Here is a 26,327-nt window from a genome sequence, read left to right as displayed (position 1 = left end):
CTTATTTTGCATTCTGTTAACGTGCCCAGTGTCTCTGGAACTGCAAGATGCCTGTATTGCCTGCAGTTAATATGTGAATCAAACATACAGTAATGTATAATACTCTTTATAACATATATACAGTGTATAAAACAAAGCATGAAAGTGTTGAAGAGTTCCCTGAATTCTGACTGCAAAGGAAGGTGGAAGGTTTGGGAGTGCTCAGGGCTGGGTTCCTCTGCTGCTGTGGGTTCAGAGGGCTGGCACTGAAACAGGCTGTTCTTTAAGAGTGCAGTACTCACAGGTTCTGTTATAGATGGGATGTTCAGGCTCTGGGTTATCTCACATCTGCTCATGGTGCTCTGTCTGCAAGGTCACATCTTCTCACAGTTCTGGTTTTGAATTTTGAATGGTACCTACAGAAGTAACAACTCGCGGATAGGATTTGACCTCACCATTTGGGTTTGTTTTTTGGGTTTGTTTTTTGGTGGGTTTTTTTTTTTTTTTTTTTTTTTTGGTTGGTGTTTGTGGGTTTTTTTGTTGGTTTTTTGTTTTTTTTTTTGGGGTTTTTTTGTTTGTTTGGTTTTTTTTTTTTTTTTTTTTTTTGTTTAATTGAAGACTATAAGAAGAAAAACCCACAGGCATGAAAACCTCAAACACATTCAAGGGTGGAGTTTTTGCTCCATGTACTTATTGGGAATTACCTGTGAATTCTTTGGAAGTTCTATATTCAGGACTTGCTGTACTTAGGAAGGATGTGTGATTTTCAGCAGATATATTTTACTATAATATGTGCTGTAAGTGCACAGTGAAGTCCAAGTTTCAGCCTGCAGGTAAGAGAGGTGTTTTCCATAGCAAATGCACAAGTAATTCCCCATGTTCCTGCAAAAGAGGAATAAACCTAGAAGCATTAGTTTTAAAATGTAGTCAGTTCCCTTTTCTCTCCTTGGCAGTATTAAGACCAGAGCATTTTTGATAAAGAAATGTAGAAATCAGTACTGGGAATCACACTGGAGTTGCAGGGCTCTTAGAGCTCTCATTCCTCTTGTTTTTCCTCTTCCAGGCAGGTGTGGGAAGGCCAGTTAGCAATCCTGCAGGGATGTGCTCCTTCCCAGGTGGCTGGGGGCCTGGGACAGACTGAGAATGTGCTTTGCTATAGGTTTTACAAATGCACATTAAGGCAGTGTATCCTGCTTGAAACCCATTATTTAGAAAGCTAAGTGTGACAGAGACAGCAGAACAAGGTAATCACAGCAGAACAGGCCAGGCTGAGGTAAAGAATGAGAAGTGGGATTGCTCTCTTCTGTTGGTCATGGGCTGGAAATCGATTAGTGTTGGACGTGAAAAATGTAATTAATGATGAAAAGAGCCACTGGCAATTTGGAGTGTATTGAACATGAGCTGTGTAATGCAGTAGGGGGGTGAGCTCAACCACTTCAGATGGGAGAACCTGTCACATCTGTAATATAAAAAATCTAAGTACTAGAAAACTGAAGTGTTAGAGTACTCAGTAATTTATAGTATTTAGCATTAAAAATCTGAACGAGCTAATTATGGGTACTAAAATGGATGCAATAAAATTTGGACATTGAAAGTTCATATAAGCTCTAAGTAATTAAGGATGCTATTTTAATATATAAAATTAAAGTTGAGCAAAGAAAAATCCTCATGCAGCTCACAAGGGAAAGTGTAGAAAGAAAAGTCTGCTTTTAAATTGTTATTGTCTCCTACTGCATTTAGTTGAATAACTAAGAAACATGAAACTAGACTATTCTCTTCTCATACATAGTATAATTTGAGATATTCCTGTGTCCTTACTAGAATTGGAGAACATAGTCCTTTGCATATTTATCTAATATTATACTTTAGTTGATAGGGGATTAGAGACTAAGTTGTGAATTTTTTGTCTACTTTGTATTTTCTGGGATTTTTCTATTTTAGGGCTTCTGATATCACAGTTGAAGTAAAAGCTATACTTTTGTGCCTAATCAAGCAGCTTCCTCATTTTTAGCTGGTGAAATATTTTTGGCACCCTTTTCTCAATCTGACCTTGCTGGGCTACTACTGCTGGGAGAGCAGCAGCTCCCTGAAGAAAAGAAGGAAAGCTGTGCTTTCAGCTGGCTCTGGATGACCCTTTTGGTGCTGGAACCTCTCATGGAACAGTCAGAGAAAATCCAGGCAAACTCCTTATCCACCTGCAGGCCTTTGGATGAGCTCAAACAGTAGCCAAGAAGCTCCTGGGAAAAGGGAGAAAGCCATTTGGCAAGAATATACAAAGTCTCACCAATTTCTTCAGAGGTTTATTGGATTATCTGAATGTTGAGTTGTCACCTGGAATGACACTTTTCCAAAAGAGATTTACATTACCTGTGTTCTTGAGCCATCCACCCTCTCCCTTCCAGACAGGTAATGGTACATCAGTGACACTGAGCTGGAATCAGTACATTGCTCAGTTAGAAAGGGTAAGATTAAGTAAATAGAATGGGGCCTTTCAGTTTGCCACCAGCTTGTTTTTAATTGCTTTCCACTGGGGATAATCAGGATTACCAAGATGTGCCCCTTTCTGCTAAAATTTTGGTGGTGTTTCTTTAGCACATGCTTTTGCCATTCATAGTTTGGGCCATGGCAGGTTTGAAGGTTCAGGCTAAATCCTTTGGGACAGGGAGACATGCAGAGCTCACTTTTAAACTGTGTTTTTTGATGAGTAATCTTTGTTCATTGATATCTGTGTTTGTTGATGAGTAATCTTGGGTTAGCCCCAGCATCATTGACTCCTAATGAACATCACTGCCTTTCTCTAGGAATACAGGAGGATTTGTGTGGAATTCTAGCTGTTTGAAGCTCTATGCCTCCCCTAACTGGAGTTTGAGCATGTCCAGTCACTCTTTTTGAAACCCAAAATAGAATTACTACCTTGTGTGTTTGCTGAACAAATAATTCTGGAAACATTTTCATTTGCTGTTTTTCTCTAAGTTTTACACTCACTGCATTTTCCTTGGGAAGTATTTCTGAAAAAATATTTAGTTGGCTTTTCCTCAAATCAGAAAGTGTTTGTTCTTGTTACATCTAGCTGTTCAGGTGTGGGTGGATATTACCTTGACCACTGGACTGAATTCTCCATGAAATAGTGGCAGGGCTCCTTTTGAGCACTGCAATTATGTGCTCTTCAGCTCTTCTCTTAGCAGGACCCTAATCAATACAGTACTTCATAATTTCACAGGTTCAACTCAGATTTAGAGAGGATGTCAGGATTAATGTGTTCAAATTATTCTCTGGCAGTGATCATGCTGTTAGTTCATTCAGCAGGCAAAATCAACTTGACCTGGACCAGGAAGCTGCCTCTCATCCTGAGCCCTTATCATAATTCACTAAACCCTCTGCATTCATTGATGTTGCCTGTTCATACTACTGCTTTTCATATTATCAGAGAAATCATTAACAGCTTCCTCTTCTCTGAGATTATGGTATGGTTTCTTAGAAGCCACATAGCAGTCTAAGGTGGTTTTTTTTTTTGCTTGTATTGCCTCCTTTCCCTAATTCTTGAGCCCTTCCTTCCCCCACTAAAAAATAAACAAGTAAAAAAACCAGCAACTCAGAAGGGCAATACACTGAGCATTACATCCTGTGCTACTAAAGTTCTGGGATTAAGAGTTTTGTAACTGCTGAATTCTGGAAGATTTTTGAAACAAACCTTTGAATGCATATCAGTTTGGAAACAGAGAAATCAATTCTTTAAAACAGTTCTGCAGTACATGTTTAATTGTCTGTGTTTATTCCAAATGCTTCTAAGGTAGAAAAGAAGCTTAAAGATTCTTGGCAAATACAAGCTACTTGGATAGAAACCCAAGAATTTTAACAGCTGCTTTCTGGAGAATGTCTTGGCTTTTCTCGTTCTTGGTGATTTATATCTATATGGGCAGTTTGATGTCACCTTGTGCTGATTTGTGGTTTTCAGTTTGGTTCTCTAAGGCAGTGTGGCTTTGCAAGTGTTTGAGTCACTCCTGTCACTGCCAGGACAGTGGGACAGAGGAGGGGACAAGGGAAAAAAGCTTGGGGTACTTTAATGTTGCTTATTTTTGGTCTTTTGAATAGGATTTAATATTTTTTGACATAACATGGTATATAAATGCATTAGAAGAATTGAGTTGCTGCATTGTCTCTTCAGAGCACAGCCACTAATTTCAGTTAAATTTGGAGGGGGTGGGAGGTCTCCAAATAGCAAATTCCTGCAGTTTTTGTGAAGGTAGATAACTGGCCTAAGTTACTTTCTTAACAACTCTTTCCCACCCCTCTCTACACACTCTTCTAAATAAAAGCAGGAGAAGGATTTCAATTGTTATTAGATGTTAGAGAATCCACACAGAGTTACAGAACAGTAATCTGTGGAGAATCAAGCTTTCATTGTTTCCACAGCTTGTGGAACTGCTGGAAAAGACAAACAGAAGGGAACAGTAAGTGTGCAGCAGTCCCAGTTGGCCAAACCCTACAAAGAGAACTTTTATCAGTGTATCAGCATGGCAGCAAAGACTTCTGGTTCTGTGGTTCCTAAAAACAGAAATCATGTTCTGGTTCTGGAAGAAAATCATCATAGTTTAAACTGGAGCAATTACATTCCCGGGAAAAGCATCAGGAGGGACAGAAACATGTGTGTGTTGTACCTTCTCAGAAATCCCCACAGAGCAGCTGATCACATTTAGGATCTCATTTGATGGCTCGTGATGTGTTCTTGCAAATTCATTATTTTTCAAGTGGGATTGTGCCTGACTCTTCCAAAGCCACATAATCCAGTTACTGCACTGACAGAGAGCAGTCTGTGTTCCAGTGGCTGTTTTTGTTCCCTGGGTCAGGAGGAGGTTCCACTGCTGCTTTTGCACTCCTTGTTCCTCTGGTGGGTGAGGGCAGAGGGCTCGGTGCCCTCAGCCTCTTACCCTCAAGCAGCAGAATGGGAATGCACCTTGATCGTGAGAGGGAATATGGTTTTATTATACTTGATGCTTATTGGATAAATGTTTATGGATTAGTGTTTTACTGCTAATTTAAGAAGCAGTTTATTTGTATTAATTACTTTTGGAATTGGACAGCTAGTTGGGAGCAATGATTCATTAACTGGAAAAATTCAACTTGTTTGAGGTTTCAGGTTAATTTTGACACTTTCAAACCTGAGTGCAAGCTGAGCTTTATGCAGTGCTGATGGCAAATGGGAAATTATTTCTAGTTAGCTAATAAATATAACCATTGACAGTTAAAAAACAGAAAGGAGACCCAACCTTTAAATAAAAGGAAAGCCTGGTGAGTCCTACAGCCTTATTAGAAGCATCCTTCAAGAATTAAAATGTGGGAATTATCTTAATGATGAACAGATTATTGGAAAAAAGCCATGTAAGAGTCATTTAAACAATTAATTTTTCATGTTAGTGCTAATGTATTAATTTAGTAAGAAATTATATTCTTGTGATCCTGATAGCAAAGCTGGCATTAATGTGGCCTTTTGACTTCCATCTGAAGAAAAAGTGGAAGCCTAAGGACCACATGAATTTTCAATGGTAAGTGTCACAGCTCCAATATTTAAATACAATGGCAAATTATGCAGAAAGGGACAGTGGGATTTTGTAAAATATCTTGTTTATGTGAAGGCCAAGGCTGTATCTCCTCTTAACAGCGAGACAGCAGCAGTGTACAGAATAAAATGTTAAAGGTTTATCTTTGGGATCAAAAGAACCCCAGAAATGATGGACCTAAAGGTCTTTCAGTCAGCACATTATTTGTGAGGGGGATGTTCTGGCAGGTACATAAGAATACAGTTAAACAGGGAGCTCAGAACTCACTGTAGGCTGCTGCTGAAGGCACATCCAGCTTCCCTCCGTCCTCTGCCCTTGTTTGCCACACTTTGTGCTCTTGCCATGTAGTCTGCAGCACTTAATGTTTCAGAGGTCTGTATTCTAAATTGTGAATGTTATATTTTTCACCTGGAAATGTTTCTTAGAAGAGGAGGCCCAGGAAAAGATAGGAAGTATCTGAGCCCCCATTAGAGAAGTAGTTAATTAGAGGGGTTTGCTGGCATACCTGACCTTGGTGACAGGAATGTAAAGGGGAGCACAGACTGAAGAACAAGGGAGGATTGGGACAGGACAGGATGGAACCTTCATTTGGGTCAGGGAAGGAAAAGAAGCAGAGAGGGATGGTGGTCCCTGACAGGGAGGTGTTCCAGCTCTGGCTGCATCTGCAGTCCCTGAGCCACAGTCATGAAAAGAGGAGAGGAAATTGCCTGAGTCTCACTCTGCATGATCAGAGTTCTCACACTGGGTCTGTGGGAGGAACCAGCCTCCTGAAAATGCAAAGGAGAAGCTGGAAAGCTGATTCCAGCATGGCCTGGCTATGTGGCTGGAGAAGTGGAGATGACCATGGCATTCTGACTGCTGAGGAGCCACTACCCTGTGAACTTCACCTGGTCCCCCAGACACCAGGGTGGATGTCAGGACAAGCAGGGATTTTGTCCTGAATAAAGGGAAAGGTCCAGAGGGGAGAGGTGGATTTGGAAAGACACGAGAGCGGCTGTAGTACTGAATGTAGGTGGTAGTGAAAGCTGACCTGCATTGTTTATTGTCAGAGGGGTTTGCTGGGGGGGATATAATTACGTTTTTGAATAAGAAGGGACTCACCTATACTTATAATATTAGGGAATATAAAGTATCACCTCAAAAGATAATACTGCTGCAGAATCTAATGTGTGTAAATGCAAGCAGTTGGGAGGGTGTGGATTTTGGGAGTGTTCTAGGGGATATGGCTACACACATGCATGTCTTGTGACTGGGCTTTGGCCTCAGCAGAAGTGCAGGTCTTTACAGGCCTTTCTTCTGCCCCATGTGGTATTTTTATTATTGTAGATGTGTTTTTAGCCAGAAAATGGCACCACTTTTTAATAACTTTGAAGATGAGGGTATCTTGCTGTTCTAAATTATTTAAAGGTATGATTAATGAAACTGTGATTAGCCAAATTCTGGATTAAACAAAAACAGGTAATTACAATTTAAATTTCCTGTTATAAAACCTGGAGAGCTATGTCTGTTGGTATCTCACTGGAAAGATTAAAAGCATTGTTGTATTTACAATAGTTTTTAACTAGCCCTCTGCCTCATGACTGCTGCCAGCTGTCCACAGGTAAGAGGAAAAAAGTTCTTCCATCTTGATGTGAGAAAGGAGATTTTAAGGCAGGGGTGTTTTTGGTGTTCAGAGACTTTTTACTGTGTTACATTAACCATAACTTGAAATGAAATACCGGTTGGTTGTGCCTCTGCCTGCTTTGCTCCTGTGAGCTGTCAGTGGGATGCAGGGAGATAGAATTGCCCCTGTACCCTGACTCTGGGCCTTGCTGCCTTGGGGGGATGTGTATCTCACAGCTCTCCTACAGTATGTTTCATGTATGTATAAGAATCAGACTTTCAAAGGTGGTCTTTGTTATCCAACCTAAAAGGATTAGTTGTGATTCAGTTTTCAGAAAATCCTCCCTGTGAAGTCCAGGACAAGTGGAAAGTCCCTACAGGAATTGCTGCACACACATAACCAGGCCGGGGCTCTTGGTGGAGCTCACTGAGCTCATGCAGAGCTTTGGGCAGGATTTCTGTCCCTTCCAGCCCCACCAGGCCCTTGCAGTCACACTTGCTGTTCCCCCACCAGCAGGATTGGAGAGAGAAATGGACGGGTAAAAGCTGGACAGCTCATGGGTTGAGAGAGGGCCAGTTTAACAGGGAAAGCAAAGCTGCACATACAGGTAAGTGAAACCAAGGAATTAATTCAGCTCTCCCACAGGCAGGCGGGAGTTCCACACCTCCAGGGGAGCAGGGCCCAACACAGGTAACAGTGACTTGGGAAGACAAATGCCATCACTCCAAATGTCCCCCTTTCCTCCCTCTTCCCTCCACTTTATATGCTGTTCATGATGTCATGAGGTCTGGAATATCCCTTGGGTTGGTTTAGGTCACCTGTGTCCCCTCCCTGGCATTGCCATAGGAGGGGCAGGAAAGGCCCTGGCTCTGTGGGAGCTCAGCCAGAGCAGAAAGGTGTCACCATTATCAGCCTGTGTTCAGCACAGACCCCAACACAGCCCCATTCACAGCCCCTGGGAAGGAAATGAACTCTCCCCCAGCTGAAACCAGCATGGCCTCTTGCTCTGTTTTCTGATACCCAGGAAGATTTCAGCTGGCATCACTACCAGTATATTGTCAAAGGCTGGGTGCTGTGAGAGCTTGATGTTCATCTCAAACAAAAAAACATTACAAAAAAACCCATTTTTATCTTTGTTATGTGAGAGAATGATTTGAACTGGATTTAGAGGATGTGAGAAAGGAAATTCAAACACTTTTCAAGGTCACATTGGAGCTCAGAAGCTCTGCAGGCTTTCTCACCATGTCATTGATGCAGACAGCCCTTGGTGAGCCAGGGTCTCTGCAAAGCTCAGGCATCAGCCTTTGTGTTGTGTACAGAGGATATTCTGTATTGCAGTGCACTGACCTTCCACTGGTCAGTGACAGTCCATGGGCAGCACGTGGGCCATAGCTGAGACAGGAGAACTGGAACCTAGGGCATGGACTTGACTGAACATCACCTGCTGGTGCAAGGCAGGGCTGTGAGAGGAAACAAGAAATGAGCTGCTGTGGGTAGTACTGGAGGATTCTTGAGTTTCCAATTGTGCTCGTTGAATTTTCTTGAAGTTTTCTCTCTGTGAATAACTAATTGACATTTTGGATGTTCAGTTCTTTTCTGTGTTTATGCTTTGTATCTAACACTTATCACCAAAAGCTGGTGGACACCTGCATCCAGAGAAAGGGACAATGTCACAGGTTTAGTCTGATGGTGAACTAGAAATAACCTGGCCACAGGGTTTCATGAAGTCTACTGAGGCTGAAAGTAGATACTCAGTTTTTTGTTTACTCAATGTGTTTTCAAATCCATTGCTTCTTATTAGAGATTTCATTCAAAACGTAACAGAAACCTAAATTAAATGATGTTTTCTGTATGTTCCTATAGATGATTTTACAACTAAGTTGGACTTGCTTAAATTAGACATTTAATGATATTTACAAGTGATTTCCCCCTTTAAGACTGAACTGAAGTTTTTTCATACTTCATGAATTGAGTGCACTAAAACAGGAATGTGAGAGTTACATCTCGGTGCTAAATATGTGTCATTGTTTGTTTTTTTCCATTGGTAGTGAGTCTAAGCCCGCACGGGGTTTCCCAGTGCTTCCTTTTGTGGACATAAAGCCTCTGTGTTTATTTGTTAATTTTTTTGGAGTATGTGGTGTGTTCCTGTGAGCCATGGTTATTAATTGACAGATGAGTTACACTATGATGGCACTTAAAATGCACAACGTGTATTTCTGAAAGCAGTCGTTGCTATAGCAACTTTCTAGTAGGTCACTGGCAGTGTTGTGTGAGTGTGTGTGTATGATTTGGCTGTTAATGCAGACTAATACTGGTAGAAAAATGAGAAATGGGAGTCAGAAAGAAGGTAGCCCTTCCCCCCTCCCTGTCCTCTCCCCTCAAAACAGTGTAAGAGAATTCTGTGGAGAAAATGCTTACTTAGGATATCACAGGTATTGGCAAGCAACTGGCTATCATCTGCTATAATTAGATGCTTTCTATTTATGCAAAGATTATTAAAAAGCCTCCAAATGGCCTTAATCTGACTCTGCTTTTTCTTTGACATCTTTAGAGTTTGGTTAGGAAAGGAATCCATACTCATTGATCCAAAAGCAGTGTGTTGTATTTATTGAGCATTAGCACCTATTTTTGAAGTACATTTGTAGTATACACTGGAATTTTGAGAAACTGGGGGGTTTTTCCCTCTTTTTCTAAGATTTTTCAGCAAGCTACAGTACATTTCTGTAGCAGTTTAGGCCAGTGCAGATCTCCTGGTCCTGTTCTCTCCTGGTTGTTCCCATCTCTTCCCTAGCCCTGGTTCTGTGCTTGTGCAAACAAGGGATGAGCAAGTTCAGGGAGCTGATCCGAATACAGACAACTGGAAAACAGTTTTGACAATTGCTAGATGATTTCCTGGATTGTACAAATGGGCAGAAAGCCAAGTGCCAGAACAGCCATAGGAGGGAGGAGCCACGGTGCCTGATGTTCAGGGCAGTGGGTAGTAGTGACTGGCATTCCCAGACATTCATTCAGATGTTGCTTCCTACTGACTCTGCTTTTTGTTTTGCTCTGAAACTTAGAAGTGCTGTACAGAGGACTCTATCCTAAATTCTTTGCATTTGTGTTTTTCTCTGAAATAGTTCTCCAATAGTGTCTCCTGGGTTTTTCTTTACTTCTTTACTTTTAAATTTTTACTGCTCTGTTTAGAGAGCATTCATATATCTCTTTTAGAGTGATCAACCTATAGCTAGGCCATTATTTTGAGTCTTGAATTAACACTACCTTAAGATAATAGAAAATGAATTACTTAGGGGAGCACATTCTGGATGGTGATAAAATAATATAACATGTAGGAAGTGTACTGTGATACTGTAATCTAATAGATTTCTCTCAGGTTATATATAGTGTGGAGTGTTTAATGTGGACTTTATGTGTTGCCTCTTCTGTTCTGCCAAAGCCATGAAGAAGCTGTGCTGCATTTTCAATTGAATCAATATGGTAGAATTGCTGTGCTGCCTGGATGGGAGCAGGAGGACTGGATCTGCTTCCTCCCTTCTCTCCTTTTCCAGTGTCCCCTGTGTCTCCATTCACTGGTTTGCTGGGAGTATCCAAGCTCCTGTAAAAAAAAAAAAAAAAAAGAGTAGGAAAATGTGATCTGGAGCAGGAGGAAAAAGCAGGGACTGCATTTTAAACAACAGCAACCAATCAGAATGGTTCAACCATTGTATGAAACTTCATCCCAAAACCCTGTTGAAAAGGAAAATATCTGTTCATGTTGGTTATGTTGGTTTGGGGTTTTTTTAAGTGATTATTATTCTTTGATATGTAGTCATGTTCTCTGTGTTATGAGAACTTGATTTGTGGGAGTGCTAAGTGTTGGTATAACCCCTGGAAAAAAAACTTCCTTGATACCTTTAAAGTATTCAAATGATTGCTGAATGCTATATTAAATATATTTGTGTATACTGTGGGCTCTGGAAAAGCTTGCTCTACCTTTGCCTCAAGGGTGAAGGCAATGCTTATAGATTAATGTTTGCATTTATTTGAATAATTTGTAGGGAAATGGAGGTAGGACCAGGTACAAGAGAAATGAAAACTTGTGTCTTCCTTGTATTTTCTGTAAGGATTGTTCCTAGAGGAAATGTTCCCTTAGTTAACTCCTGGGGTTATAATTTTTAGCTAGCATTTGCTCTTGAGAATCTCATGGGAATTGAGAATCTGTTTTAGGAAATGCTTCAAAATATTCTCACTCTTGCTCTTACAGCCTGACAGTTTCAAATATCAGTTACTGGATGTATTTTCATTTTATGTGGCTGTGTAAGATACTGACAGTCCTCTGCCTGTTTCTCTGAGGCACAGAAGGAAGTATTTGCAAATTCTTCAACATTTAAAGCTGTGTGGTCTGTTCTCTTCTCTGCAAAAACAAAAGCCAAGGAGTCTTACAAGGGGAAATATCCTCTTGTGTGGATCAGCTGCTGGAGTTTCCCTTCTCACTAGGGAGCATCAGCTTCTCTTTTCCATAGTTTCTGTTAAGTTTCACTCAATCTTACCAGCAGTGCTGAGAGAATTGTGCTTTTTCTATTTCCAGTGTCTTATATTTGATGGTAGAAGACAAATCTCTTCTCTTTTAGGCACGAGGCTCTTTTCTCACCTGTTAATTTTTCTTTTTTTCTTAGTCTGTTGTTCCCAGGGAAGAGATTTGTAAGGCTCTGTGTGTGTAAGCAGGAGGCTGGTGCTGTTGGAGAGCATCACTGTAGCTTAGCAGAGAATTCTGTGAGTAGCAGTTCTTAAATTCCAGATGTTGAAGACTCTGCTCTGAGCACTGACCTAAACTTCACCACTCTATCCTGAATGGAGCTTTGGCCTTACACAGACACAAACCAGGGAGATGCCTCTAAGCCCCCTGCACATTTCTAAACAAGTTTTGGTGGTATCAGGATAGCCTCAGGATCCCACATTTTTGCCATTCTTGGGTTCCTCAGAGATGTTGGTTTGTGGCTCTTGGTTTCATCTGTTAGCCTGCTACCTGTGAGAGGTGGCTCTCTGCAGCTACTCTGCATTTCTTCTGGTGATTAATCCTTGGGTTCTTTCCTCAGTTCACAGTCAAGGTTAGCTGTGAACCTTTATTTTTGGGGAGGAGGTTTGGTACCTTGATTATTTCCTACAGGAAGGTAAGTGGTTTAGGTTGCTGGCAAAGCCCATGTTCCAGTTTTCCAGTACCACAGGGTTTCCTCTCTGTTTGTGTATCTTTAGAAAGATAAAGCACTCTGGCCGTTCATACTGGAGCTGTGGATAATGTCATTACCAACATCATGGAGCAGCCTTCATCTGCTGGCAGCCTTTCCAAGGGAGGCAAGATCTTTCTTGTGTCTCTTTTTAAGTGGTCCATTTTGGCTAAGCTTTAGCTAAGCTGTTTCATTAGGCTGCAAACTGCTGCGTTTGTCCAGTGAATTGTTTTAGTAAATAGTTCCCAGATCAAAAAATTCTTCCTTGTCTAGGGGGAAGGACTGTTGCCAGTGTTACCAGGAGAAAGTGTTTTTTGGGTAGGCTTTTAAGTTGGGAGCACAAAAATGAATGATGTTTGCTCAGACACTGTCACACTAATTCCTGTTTTTGTCATCTGCTTGTCAAATAACTCTTCAGAAATAAAAAGAGGTGTTCCTGTATTTCTGTAATGCAAGATACAGTTGTGAAAGAAATCATCAGTATTTGCAATTTAGAGTATCCAAATACATTAGTGATAGCTTTGAAGTTTGAGTTGTCACCATGCCTTCAAAGTCAAGTATTTGTATTGAGTCAGGAGGGAAAACACTCAAAGGACAATGAGAAAGATGGTGGGAAATGAGCTGTTGTGTGGTCAGTGCAGTGAGCAAAGCCCATTTTGGTGATGCTGCACTGCAGTAAATCCACAGCTCACCTGTGGCCTTGTGCTCTACACCTCCATTTTTAAATGGCAAAGAGCAAGCAGTTCTGCCCCTCCTAGTTAGTCTTCCTAGGGTTTTTGACTAACCAGAATTAATTTCTGAATGATAAAAACTTTCTTTCAGGATGATTCACTGAGCTAAAATAAATATTTTTTCCCCCTCATGTCTCAATCAAGAAAGGCTTGTAGGTACAGGTAATGTGTATTTTTAGGTCAATTGATATTGCTGTGAAAAAGTAGGCAAGCTCCTGGATCACACTGCTTTAGACTGAAATAAAGGCACAATCCTAAAGCTCAGTACAGGGAGAAAGCAATTAATTGCTGTGAGCTCTGCTGAGGTGTGGGGAGGGATTGCCTGTGGGGCAGAGATATCAATTATAGAGATGGAGGAAACTAATGTGGAATAAAATCACTTTCCCTTTTGAGTCAATTATTTAAAATGAATGGGAATCTTTATTTTCCAGCTGTGCACCTCCCTAAGTGTTTCAGATTGGGAGTGAGAACTTAGGAGTGGAATGGTTTTGTTCTGGGAAGTGTTCTTCTGGCAAATCATCATTTCCTTGTTTGCTGCTTGTCCTCTTGCTGTTCACCTGTGTAGTGTTGGGGAAGCTATTGGGCTTTGGGGAATTGTGTTAGCCTCTGGATTTAGATTTGAATTTTGGCTGCAGTATGAGTTCGCCTGGGAAACATGCTTGCAAGGCTTTTTATTTCTAGCTCCAGAATGGTTGTATGTGTCCATTGAAAAAATGTGCTTTTCCTCACAACTTTGTTGTGGTGGTCAGGTTGTTTTAAGATGGATGAGAAGAAACATTTTACAATGTATGCTGTTTCAGTGAAGGATTTGACTGTACTGCTGCTACAGGTCAAAAGCTGTGCCGTGTGGACGTACCATTGGTGAGGTTTTTGTGTGAGGCAGTCTTTGGGAAGGTTCTTAGCTCAGTGCAGTGCTGAGTGCTCCCAGCACACGCCCAGGCTCTTGGGGCACTGCCTCCACTTTATGGCCTGTTTGAGTTTCACTCTGTTGGCTTTGTGACAGGAGGTGTTGGCCTGGTGGACAGGAAACCAGTCCCAGTGTAGGCTTTGGGAACGGGCTGATAGAGGTGCCTGGTGTCCCACATGGGATGGCTTTGAAAGTGTGTGAGTTTTCAGAGGAAAAATATGTCACCTGTGTGTTTCAGATGAGTAGGCTTGCTTGTACCTTTATCATCTTTGTTGAAGAATGAGCCCATGAGGATTTCAGCCTGTTTATGGGTCTCATCCACTGCCTTTAGACTGGGGCAGTGTCAGGCTATGATGGATTTGGGCTATTTAGCAGCATGTGGACTCTGGAGTTATTGTTCTTTTAAGTTCTTAAGGCAAAATGTGGTCAATGGGAAACTGCTGATCTGACTTAGTGAGTTTGTGGTAGCACTGATGGTTTGATGGAGAGATGATTTAAATTGTGTAGTTTATAGATGCAGTGTAGTTTCTCTTGTAACCAGCTCACTGAGTGGTGAAGAGGGGAATATTCTCATGTGTTCTGATGGGGGTTTTTCCCACCTGGTCTCCCTGGATTAACAATCTGCACAGTCCCTTGGTCTTGGGGAACAGATGAGAAAATTCCTGGTAGAGGAGAATACTGTTGATTCATTTACTGGGAGGAGAATTTAGAGCAAATTTTAATGAAGAAGAACCAAGTTAGAGTTGCCTGCTTGTTTTGCTAATGACAAGGTTTGGGGTTACTCACAGCTTTTTCTTTGGTCTTTGGGGCATGATAGGATTTAGGGCTTGGGTGTTTTTTCCCTGAAAGCTGCAAGTTGTGGATTGGTTCAGAGGAGGGATTGTTCTGGTACAAGATATAGGTTGAGGGTGTCTGGTTTGATATCAGGTTGAATTTTGCCAAGAAGTTGTTGGGGTTGGGAAGTAGAGGTTGATTCTGTAACTTTTCTATTTATATATTTAATGATCCTTTTTTAAATAACCTAATCTTTTTTGGTCTACCTCTGCTCCTTTTTTTTGCTCTTGCTCAGTTTTCACAAACTCTTTTTTAGGAGCAGTTTTTTAGGTGTCTATAATTCAGGTTCTCTGGCTAGTGGATATGGGAAGGATATGGAAATTACTCCCTCTCTGTGGTACATCCATATACTCTGTCAATATCCCACAGAATGTCTAGAGTCAAAAAATCTGTGCTACCAGGATCTCTTTTGAGACGTCTCTTTTATGTTAAAGCAAATGGGATTTTTGAAAAAATCATTTACAGAGTTACTTAGGCTAAAAATAATTAGCAATGGAAGAGAAATGGTTTTCTTGTATTTCCTGTTGAAATTTATTCCTGCTTACATCAAAAGTATCAGTGGAACCCCTGCCCACTTAATGCTAGTAAAAATGGTTATTGAAAGCAAGGGTATTTAGACTGCCTCACTGCAGAGATAGCATTATGCTCCTTATAAAATGCTTATTGGATATTTACTAATCCCTTCTTTAAATGCAACATCACTTCTGAACAGCTTGAAGCATGAAGTACTTCATTTTAAAATATCCACATATCCTCATGTTCACAGAAAGATGATATTTGAGAGAATAAGGAGCTGTAGTGGAACAGAGACCAATTAGCTGCATCAGGCTGAGGGTTAAGCTGAGCCTCCAACCTGTTGGTAGGCAGGAGTACAGGAATCCACAGGAATTTGTCATTGGAGCATTGCTGAATTCCCTGGACTCAAGAAAACTGGTGCACCAGGATCTTCCAGTTCCTGAACTGATAGCATTGCAAGACTCTTAGCCTAAAACTTTGTAAGGCTTATCTCTGGAGTAGATGTGAATGCTGAGGAGAGGCTTTCAGTGCCTCAGTCACTCTGAGATCATGCCCAGAAAGCTTTGCTGTTTGAGCTTCTTGGATCAGGACATCTTTGCAAGGCTGTGGATCTTGACAGGTCTGGCAATGAAGGAATTGGTGGAGCTGTTCCTCCAAAGATGAATCTGAGATATTGGCTTCTTCCTGAGGGGTCAGTTTTGAGGTGGGAATGTTTTAACAAAGTCCTCAGCACCACCTCCTTCCTTTGAAGAACCATTATGTGTTTGTGTTCTTTTGAGGAGAGTATTACAGGTGCCTATCAGCAAATTGGTGGAATGTTACATGTTAGAGTGGTCCTACATTTTCTTCTACTTGATATATACAAGTCTCTATATTAACCATTAAATATCCTTTCTCTTAGCAGCTAAGTTAGTACTTTAGTGACCTTATTTTCATCTAGCCTTTGTGCACTTCCCCCATATGTTCAAATGAGTACCAGAATCAGTCATTTGCCAGAGTTTTTAATTTATATGTGAATTCAAAAGGCTTGTTTTCTTTTATAATCTGGGAAAAATGTTCTGCAGTTCCTTTTGGCTTTTCTACTCGGAGTCCCCCATATGAGGAGAAAATAAAAGACAAAGAGAACAAAAACATGAACCATTCTGAGAGTTTTTTCCTTTATTCCAGCATTGTTCATGTCAGGCTTTGCTTCCTTTTTGTGAAAATTGGTTTTATTGTTGGCAATTTTCCAGATGCAATGAATAATAGAACACCAGATGTCCACTGCTGAGAAAAATTACAGATGAGTAAACACTTTTCTGAGGTAGCATAAAAATCTATTAACAGTGCTTCTGGTGTGCCTGCAGACAATGTGAGCTCCTGGCCTGCTGTGCTTTGTGCTGCACAGAGACGAATATCTACAGCCTCTGTGGCCCTCTACATGTGTGACTCTACCAGGGATTCCTGCCTTCCTCTAAATGTGGATTATTTTCTAGCAATGAGCACTCACTGCAGTGCTTGAGTGTGATTTTAATCACTGGATTTAGTTTTAATTATTGTCACACGTGTTTGATTGAAGGTGAAAGTCCCAGAACTATTAGAAGAGGCAGGGGTAAGGAGGGGTGTGGAGATTTGGCCTAGTCCCCAGCCTTTCTGTCCAGCAGGCACAGCTCTGGTTGTGCCATGTCTTCAGACCTAAAGCAGGCTGTGTCCCAAAAGCCATGTCTGGTTTTTCCCAGCTGTTTCAAGCTCCTCAGAATAAGCTTTCACCACAGATCTTGCCTGTTGCACCTGACAAACTTGACCCATACTTGGGAAAAGCAAAAATATTCAGTTGTGGGTAATTCACATTTGATTGAGCGCCGTAGTGGAGAGCTCCACTGGTCCCTGCCTGGTTTGTACATGTCTTACCTGAGTTGTCCTTGCTGCAGCACACACCCATGGCTTGTGTGTTCCCACTCAGAAATACTCTTTACTGTCCCTCTCTGTTGCCTTTGCAGCAGTTTTTACATGTGGGAGAAGAAGTCATCCTCTTTAGTCTGGTCTGTGTCCAGTTGTACCCTCCTGGTGCTTTCCTGTGCACAGGTGTGTTAGAGCCTCCTGGAACATTTGCTTGGCCTTCTAAAATCAACTGTGCCAAACCTCGAGAAGCTTTTGGTCATTTTAGTGAGCTGAGTAAGCATCAGCTGATCAGGGTGCTCCTTTTAGGAGGAAGTGTTTAATTACCTTGATAACTTTATCTCTCTAACTCACACTTATACTGTCCCTTTATACTTTATACTGTCCCTTTCATTATTCAGTCTTTTGCAAGTTTTTATTGTTTATGCTTTTGTTTGGAGGATGACTTGACTCTGCAGTTTCTACAATAAGCAAAATCTCTCTCGACTTAAAACTTGTTCCATGGGATTTTTTTGATTCTCAATGCTCTTGTGTCATCTTAAAAAGATAATTGAGTTTATCTTCTCAAGACTCCTAAGTTTTGGAAATACAAGGACAGAGAAACATAAGGCTTCAGGAGTCCATCTATTCAGTCTCACAGCCTGAGGACAGTAGAAGTAACTTAGTAGAGTCCTTTTTGTTCTGTGTATTTTGTGTCCAGAGCAGGTAGGCATGAGGCTGGTAGGTGTTGATGTTATCCTAATGGACAGATGGGAAAGGAGCAAGTTGTTAATTTAGGCCTTAATCATCCAGATATTGGACTAACATTAGAAGTCAGTGCCTTAACTCTTAGCCTTGTGCAGTCAGCTCATAATTATTTGCCCTATGAGTGGTGGAGTGCCCATAGCCCCCGGTGATCTCAGCAACAGTTATGAATGCTCAGTGCTGCAGAAAATCAGGTCAAGTGTCTCAGAGTATCCACAGAAGAAGGAGCAGTTATGTCTGAAGAGTCTGTAAGAATAACAAAGGGAAGGCAAGCTTGTTTTCATGTGCTCAGTCCATCAAATTTACACTTATTAAAAAAATATAGAATTAAAAATTATAACATTTCTGTTCTTGAGCAAGCCAGATCTACAGCAGCTGTTTTAATGAAGCATTGATTAGTATTTTTAGTATTAGCCATCCTAGGCATTAGAAGAAAGCAGTATAGGAAAATATATTTAAAAGCTATCAGACTAAACACTGGAGATCAAACAATTGTCTGAGTGATGTGTGACATTTGAATTAATTATGCTACTGTAGCCATGGTTAAAAGATTGTATCAGCTTTCCTGTGTGATCTCGGTGTTGGTGCCTTAGCACAGACCTGCACAGTACAGGAATTAGCTGCTACCTTCTGGTAATGGTAGCAGAAGATACAGAAAAACTGATTGGTTTTGGCAGCTCACACATTTTTAGAGACAGAGAACTAAGTATAGAAATGTGGTAGCATGGCTCGGATGTTTTTGTCACGTAAGGATTTTATTCCCAGCTCTGGAAGAGGGGATTTGTGCAGCCTTTCAGTGTGAGGTCTTGCATTTGGAATGTCGAGCAGCACAGAATAATTTCATGTGCTATGATGTGACACTTCAGAGGATTTTTCTGGCTGACTAGGCAGGACCTGTCTAGGCTAAAAGCATTTGGTGAGAGGGAGCAGCAACAGCTGTTTTGCCTGTAGAGTCAGTTCTGCATGTTGGTGCAACTGAGGAGACAACTGCAATTGAAGGCAATTTAAATGGACAGCTAATAGTTGCCACAAGGTAGTTTTTGATCCCACAGGTATGGGTAAAATATCTGGTGATACCTGTAAAGAATGGAAGAAAAGAAACTTAAGTCAATGATAATAAGCATCTGCTAAATACCCCACTTTTGTGGACAGGTCTTCTCTGTGTGGTTCTTGGCTGTACATTTTATTGAACTACACATGATCCCCGTGTGTCCAGTGCTCCAGTCTGCCCAGGTCCCTCTGAATGGCAGCACAAGCATCTGGTGTGTCCAGCAGCTCTCCCAGGGTTTTGGGGTTGACACTGACGTGCCTCTGCAGGCTGGGAGCTGCAGGTTGTTTGGGAATGGCTAACCAGAATAGCAGAGGCACACTGGAGAGGGGTGTGGGGTACTAGTAACAATATATCCGGGATGATTTTGATGGGTGTAGGAAGTGAAGCATGGCCATGCTGTGCTAGCCTAGTTGATGCTGATATTTCCTCCTTCTGTCATGGTTTGACTGGATTAGGAATGCTGCAGACCACATAGAGAGCTTGCTGTGCACCATAAGTAGTGCTCACTAGTGCTCAGTGATCATTTTTCTATCACTTGGGCTTTCAATATTGGTTTAAGTACTTATTAGAATGTGATAGAGTGCAATATATATTGTGCACAGAACTTCAATGAAGTTCTTTTAAAGATGGGCTGAATGAGCATTATGCTTTGTTTGGCCTTAAATGATGCTGTGTGCTTTCAGAATCAGACCTGGGAGTGGTGATGGAATTTGGCTCTAGATCAAGTGGCTGTAGGGTTAACATGAGTTAATATGTTTCAAGTTCCAAACCTTTAGCAGAAATAAAGCTTATGCTTATAGAATATTTAATCCAGAGCAAACAGAAATTCCTGAGTGATGCAGAACACATCACGGCATCTGGTAAATTTGTTACAAGGTTAGTTCCTGATGATTATTTTTCTGTTTCTGCAGGATTTAGAATTCATGTTTCCAATTTCTAGATACTGTTTTCACATTGCAGGTGGGTAGCTGAGCAGGAGGGGTTTCTGTGGTGTGCCCAAGACATTGGATAAAGCAGTGAAGGCTAGAATTGATCTGCCTGCGTCTGATCTTCTCTTGTCTCTCACCTGGTTGCTGGAAGCTCTGCCTGGGTATAGAGTGCAGGATTGTTATTTATGCTGATGCCTTTTCCTAGCAGTCAGATGCAGGTTTTGGGCAAGAATATTGAGGGGACAAGTCTTGTCTCTAAACCAGGAAAAACTAGTGTTTTCCATGTCTTGTTTTCTGCTGCTGTGCAGGAGCTTGACACACCATCATGTACTCCAGAAGGGAGCACCGAGGGAGAGAGCAGGGTCATTGGAAATGGGAAATGGAGGAAGGGGGTAAAGGCATGACCAGTTAATTGTAGAAGACATTGCTTCATTTGTGTGAGCTGTTGTTTGAATGTATTTTGCACTTGGAAAGGATAAGGTGACTTGGTCAACAAGGAAAGGATTTTGTATTAGAAGTCAGCCTAATGCCTGCTATCTTTTGTTTTGAGTGTCTTCTAGGCAATGGAAATAATAATATAGTAACTGCTTGATTAAGTAGTTGATTTTCTTTAAGTTTTGGGATCAACTTTATAAGATGTAGGTACCCAGTCTACAACAGAGTTAACTTGATTTGGTGTTGTTGCTGTCAGAGAGTTGCTTGGAAGGACTCTGTCAGGATGTTGTCAGTTTTTTAATTTGTTTGGTTTTTGGCTAAAATGGGTGGATTACTTCAGCACCGGAGAGGCAAACAACCTAAGGACTGCAAAAAGTGTGGGTAGCTTTGTGTGTTAGTCAAAACCACAGGAAATATTGATGGAATGTGTGTATTGGATTCATTGTTGTGAAATCCTGGAGTCTTTTTAAAATGGAGCTCATTATGAGATTGTTTGGTTTATTATAGTGTTTCTTCAATAACAATCTACTAGAAAATGCATTTTTTATAAAAGGAGTTTTATATAATGGTCGTCGTGTCTGCCCTGATTATTGTGCATGCTTGGAAAACAGGTAAAAAAGGGAAACATTTACTTGTTTCCCATTGTATGTTTGAACTAAATGGTGTCTTCTACTGCCTGCTTTATATTCCTCTATAGGTAATTTTTACTGGACCAGCATAAATTTATGTCATCTTAAAATATAGAGGTGCAGGTTCAAAAAGCTGCAAAGGTACAAAGGTCATTATAATTGGGATTGAATGAAAACATCAGACTTTTATTTCTAAATTAAAATAAGCAGTTAACTGCATGTTAAAGGACTGTATTGTGTTTATTATAGTTTAAATAACTCCAAATGCTGAAATATGAAGTATTCTTCCCCTTGCTCTGTTCTCCAGGACAGATGACAAAATAGTTGTGTCTCAAGCTTTCAGGATGTTTTTTATCAATGACTTTATTCTCAGGTAGAAGGAGAGAAAGAGGGAGAGTTTGATTTTTCTGGTTATGAGAACTTCATCTTTCAGAAACAGGTATTTCTTTTATTAAAACCAGAAAAACACAAAGGTTTGTATTTGTGTAGTCTACAAGGATCAATGAATTTTCCACAGTTGTCAAACAGTTTTTGTATTTTGTCACACAGTGGCTGTATTAGTACAAGAGTGCAGAGGGGTAACTCTGTTGTCTTCTGACGGTCCAGTCTGAACGTTACCACAGAGGGGTGGCTTCTTTCAGCCCTGTTTTGCAGTTTCCTGTTTAGCATAAGGACAAGGAGGAAGCAGCACAGGCCCTTGCAGTTCCCTGGTGTCAGGTTTTCTGCCCTTAGCACTGTGAGTGCATCTGCCTTGGTCCTCTCCTCTGCTTCTGGCTCTTTACACCCTTCACTCCATACTTCTGAGTTAGGACTTTGCTTTTCAAATAAGCTAATTCTGAGCAAGTATCCTTTTCCTTGTGTGTGAGAGCACTTCCCTAGAGCAGCTGAATGCTGCTGATTACATCTGAGCATGCACAGCCAGCAGTTGGAAAGGGTGATTAGGTTGACAAGGAAAATTTAAAAAAGAAATCCCACATAGTAGTTGTGCAGGATGCCTTAAATGTCTGTGGAAGATACCCCACCTGGAGCACACATAAATTTCCTTGAACTTCTTTAGAAAGCTTTTCTGGAAAGTAAGATTGCCATGAATCCTGCTAGAATTAGCTAATCTGAAGGTCTAAGATGGATAGGTTTCCTTTGACATCCAGTAGCATAAGCATTTGTATGAATGCGTGTGAGACTGCTTGTGTGAGTAAATAAAAAAAACAAACTTTTTTCTTCAGTCTTGTTCCAGTTGAAGTGAACTTCTCCATTTCAGAGATCTGAACATTGCCTTTATTTTTACATATAGGAAGTCAACTCAGAACTTAATTTGATCTGATGCTGTATTTTTTTATGATAAATTCTTACCAGTGTCTGAAGTGGTTGCTTTATGTTGTGGACTGGAATGTGATTGCCCTGTTAGGAGCAATCCTATCCTTTAAAACACAGTAATGAGCAGTGTCTTTAATGAAGAAATGCTTATGGAAATAGCACAAGTAGCACATATGACATTTTTGTTCTAGGAGAACTCAGATTAACTTCGGTCTCATAGTAAAACTGGAGAACTTTTACACCAGCCTGGTGTATTGGCCCATTTAAACCATTAATGATGGAGTGGTGGTTTTAGCTCCAAACCAACTTTTTGTTTGTTAACATGTGTTTGGCAACAAAATGGCTCGCTAATTATATGGTATAAAAAAATGTAAATTTCATGATAAGGCACTGTAAGTAAAACTGTTGTAGCACAAAGTAGTAAGTACTGGAAGAACTAGTTGTATGCAACTGTGAGTCTAATTGGAACTGTAACATGAAGAGGCAAAAAAGCCTGTTCATTCTGGACAGTTGGTAAATAAACACTGATGTGTGTGTAGTAGGATGGAAGTTATACTTTATATGCTGTACTGGTTTGTTTGGTGCAGTTTATGTTAGCTCTTCCTGACTGGATTTTCCTCCTGCCTTGTGCAAAGCTGCTAGTGCACAGGGAAAAAGTGCCCATTGAGAGGAAATTAATATTTAAATAAAAGAGTTTGAACATATCCTGTGTTTTAAAAACACACAGTTGAGTCCTTGGTATTCCTTGCCACTGATGAACTGCAGTGCTCCATGCAGCTCTTCATATTAGCCCAGGACCTGTAAAAGGGGAGACTGAAACAAATCTACTTTGTTTCTCCAGAACTTGCTTTTTCTAGAAGACTAGGATGGCAGTTCTGTGTTTTATTGCAGCGAGGATTATTGAATCTGTCACATTGTGCCATTATTTAATGGTAAAGTCACATCTGCTGCCATTAGTCAACTCCTTGGTTAGTCTTTTGGGTAGAGAAATGTTACTAGTGGGTGTAGTGACACCACAGATGCAGTCTACTTTATTATTTAAATTTACAACTTCAGTTTCATCAAGTTAAAGTACCTCCTGCTGCACTTAGACCCTTGCACAGCTTTTATTTTGTAAAATTCAGTCACACAAATGTATTATTATTTTGGAGTCACATCTAAACATTTTTTTCTCTCTCTTACAGACTGGACTTTGACATTCTTTTCATGAAAGAAGTTTCCAAGTAGTTGTCTTATAATAACTTTGAGAAGAAGTTCTATGTAGCTCTTACTTCCAAGAGTGCTGCAAAAATGATTACTTCAGATTTGCCAGTACTACAGTGAGTATACACTTCTCTCTACATTTGAAATCTTGGCTTTTAAAAAGGTTGAAGTAAACAGAGAGGTGATTGTGAGGATAAAACATAAGCTTGGAAGAAGTGCATGTTAGTGTGACTGTTCCAGGCCTCCGGTGTTTTCATGTGCTGAAAAACTGTGTAAAAAAAACTGCAAAACACTTAACCTAAAAAATATTTCTTTCTATGTATGGAGACTTAACTTTGCTGTGCAAAGCAAAACAAGGTCTTTGCTACTTTTATGCTTCTGAATGTTGTGAGATTTCAGCAGCATGGATTGGATTTGGTCATAATGGACCATATTGTATATTCCAGTTGTGTATTTTCTTACAATGAGCTGAATTTATTGTGCAAAAAGCCTTTGCCTGCTGCAGTTGAAGATAGCAAGTGTCATGAACATGTTTTGGTCCTGCTGGGAAATAGGAATGGTTAATGCACATGGGAACATGGCTGTGCTTGGATCAAGTGAGCTACTGGGAAGAACAGAGTGAAAGTCTATAATAGGAGGAGCTGGAGAGGAAATCAGAGTTAAGAAGGAATTTTAGAGACTGGAACCTGCTCCTTTCTTCACAGGGCAGGGAGAGCACACAAAGTGAGGAAGCTCATGGGGTGAGGTAATGACAGGGAAATCAAACCAGACCAAATGGGCTTGGCTTGGAGAAAATTAATTTATTGCTAATTAAAAAGGATTTGGATGATGGTGAGAAACAAAGGCAAAACCTACCAGGTGTTCCTCTGCCCGAGTTCGCCTTCAATCTTTCATCCCACCCCATCCCCTCATGCCCCAGTGGGGGTGCCCAGCCCACTCCAGCTCCCCTCAAGGGACTCCTTCTCCCCGCCATCCCATCCCCTCACAGGGCTGCCCCAGCCATCCCATCCCATCCCCTCACAGGGCTGCCCCAGCCATCCCATCCCATCCCCTCACAGGGCTGCCCCCACCATCCCATCCCATCCCCTCACAGGGCTGCCCCCGCCATCCCATCCCCTCACAGGGCTGCCCCTGCCATCCCATCCCCTCACAGGGCTGCCCCCGCCATCCCATCCCATCCCATCCCATCCCCTCACAGGGCTGCCGCCCCCCATCCCATCCCATCCCCTCACAGGGCTGCCCCCGCCATCCCATCCCATGCCCTCACAGGGCTCTCCCCCTGCCATGCCCTCACAGAGCCGCCCCTCTCCCATGCCCTCACAGGGCCGTCCCCTGTCCCATGCCCTCACAGGGCTGCTGCCCCCTGTCCCATGCCCTCACAGGGCCGTCCCCTGTCCCATGCCCTCACAGGGCTGCTGCCCCCTGTCCCATGCCCTCACAGGGCCGTCCCGTGTCCCATGCCCTCACAGGGCCGTCCCGTGTCCCATGCCCTCACAGGGCCATCCCCTGTCCCATGCCCTCACAGGGCCATCCCCTGTCCCATGCCCTCACAGGGCTGTCCCCCCTCACAGAGCTGCCCCCCACTATTCCCCCCCAGGGCCCCCCACCATTCCCTCACAGAGCTCCATCTGTCACCACCTAGCTCCTAGCTGCCAGTGCCAGGCATCTGCACCAGGTACATTTGGTAACTATCTAAATTTATTTTTCTTGGAATGTGGTTTTTGGTTTTTTTTTTTGGTTTTTTTTTTTTTTTTTTTTTTTTTTTTTTTACCTCAGAGTGTGAAGGAACTTTAGTTTATCAGGGTTGAGTGGCATTCCGGGCTAAGACTTCAAGTCCTGTTATTTAAGAAACTGGATGGTTGGACAATTGAAAAGAAATTTGTCTGACCTTAATAATAGTGTGCTTTGCATTACAGTTTTTGCTTGTATTTTTAAAACTGCTTTAAAAAAAATTAATTGTGGATGAGTACAGGCTAAAGCTGGGGATGACCTTGTTGGGCAGCACTGAGGGGGAGTGTCAGCCTGAGGGGGTTCTTGTTAGCTTAGGGGGATTAGTTGTGGAAGAACATTTTCTTGGTTCATATTTCCTGGATTTGCCACATTCAAGAAGTGAGGGAATGTTTGTGAAATATTCCAAGAACAAAAAGCTAGGAAAATCTGTGGTGGTGGAAATTGCATTCCCACTTAAAGAATCCAGATGGACTTAAAAAGTGAATGGAATATCACAGAGTTTAAGGTTAAAAAGTGTATATTACTGGATTTGGTAACTTGACACACCTGCTGAAAACCTGAGGGATGTTAAATATTCTATAAATATTCTTTAGTCAGAGCCACTGGTTTTAAGCAAATCAAAGAGTGTGCGAAAATATTCATGTTGTTTTTTCTGGTAAAGTTGGGAATAATTTAATGTTACTTTATGAAGTGTTGGTGAAATGTCATCCTCAACAATACATGTAGTTTTAATTGCTTATGAGCAAGATTAGATCTTTCATTTTCAAAGAACTCAGCATGATTTGCACATAGAGGTTTTGGGACTCTCCTGAGGGCTCAGAACATTGGCTAGTGTGGATGAAGTATCAAAGAAAGTGATAAATTCTAATTCAGAAAGTCTTAGTCAGGCTTCCATCAGGAAGAGTGCTGGGTAAGGGTGAGGAAACCTGACACAATTTTTGGGCTAGGGGGTATTAGCTACACACATTTACAGATTTGGGAAGACACAGTCCAGTTCCACACAGAACATCAAGGTTTCCTTTCTAGCTCTTAAATGAATTGTTTGAAGGATTATTATTATCTCCCATTCCTGTGCTTATTT

The 26,327-nt window shown here is 41.3% G+C and overlaps 1 protein-coding gene across 2 annotated transcripts in view; it reads left to right on the top strand.

Moving 5' to 3' along the window:
- Positions 1-26,327, top strand: part of STAG1 (STAG1 cohesin complex component) — a 154,072-nt gene that overhangs the window by 15,415 nt on the left and 112,330 nt on the right. The window contains exon 2 of one of the 2 annotated variants that reach the window (XM_066556791.1): positions 23,497-23,631. In XM_066556791.1, the coding sequence (XP_066412888.1) occupies positions 23,603-23,631 (29 nt within the window). In that variant the 5' untranslated portion in view covers positions 23,497-23,602. Of the gene's footprint in view, positions 1-23,484; positions 23,632-26,327 lie in introns of those variants that run through there. The other variant, XM_066556793.1, reaches the window with a different exon arrangement.

Source organism: Molothrus aeneus, chromosome 10, assembly GCF_037042795.1.
Source record: "Molothrus aeneus isolate 106 chromosome 10, BPBGC_Maene_1.0, whole genome shotgun sequence".
Classification (NCBI taxonomy): Eukaryota; Metazoa; Chordata; class Aves; order Passeriformes; family Icteridae; genus Molothrus; species Molothrus aeneus.
The sequence above is the reverse complement of the archived record's forward strand: the minus strand, read 5'-3'. Positions and strand labels throughout refer to the sequence as shown.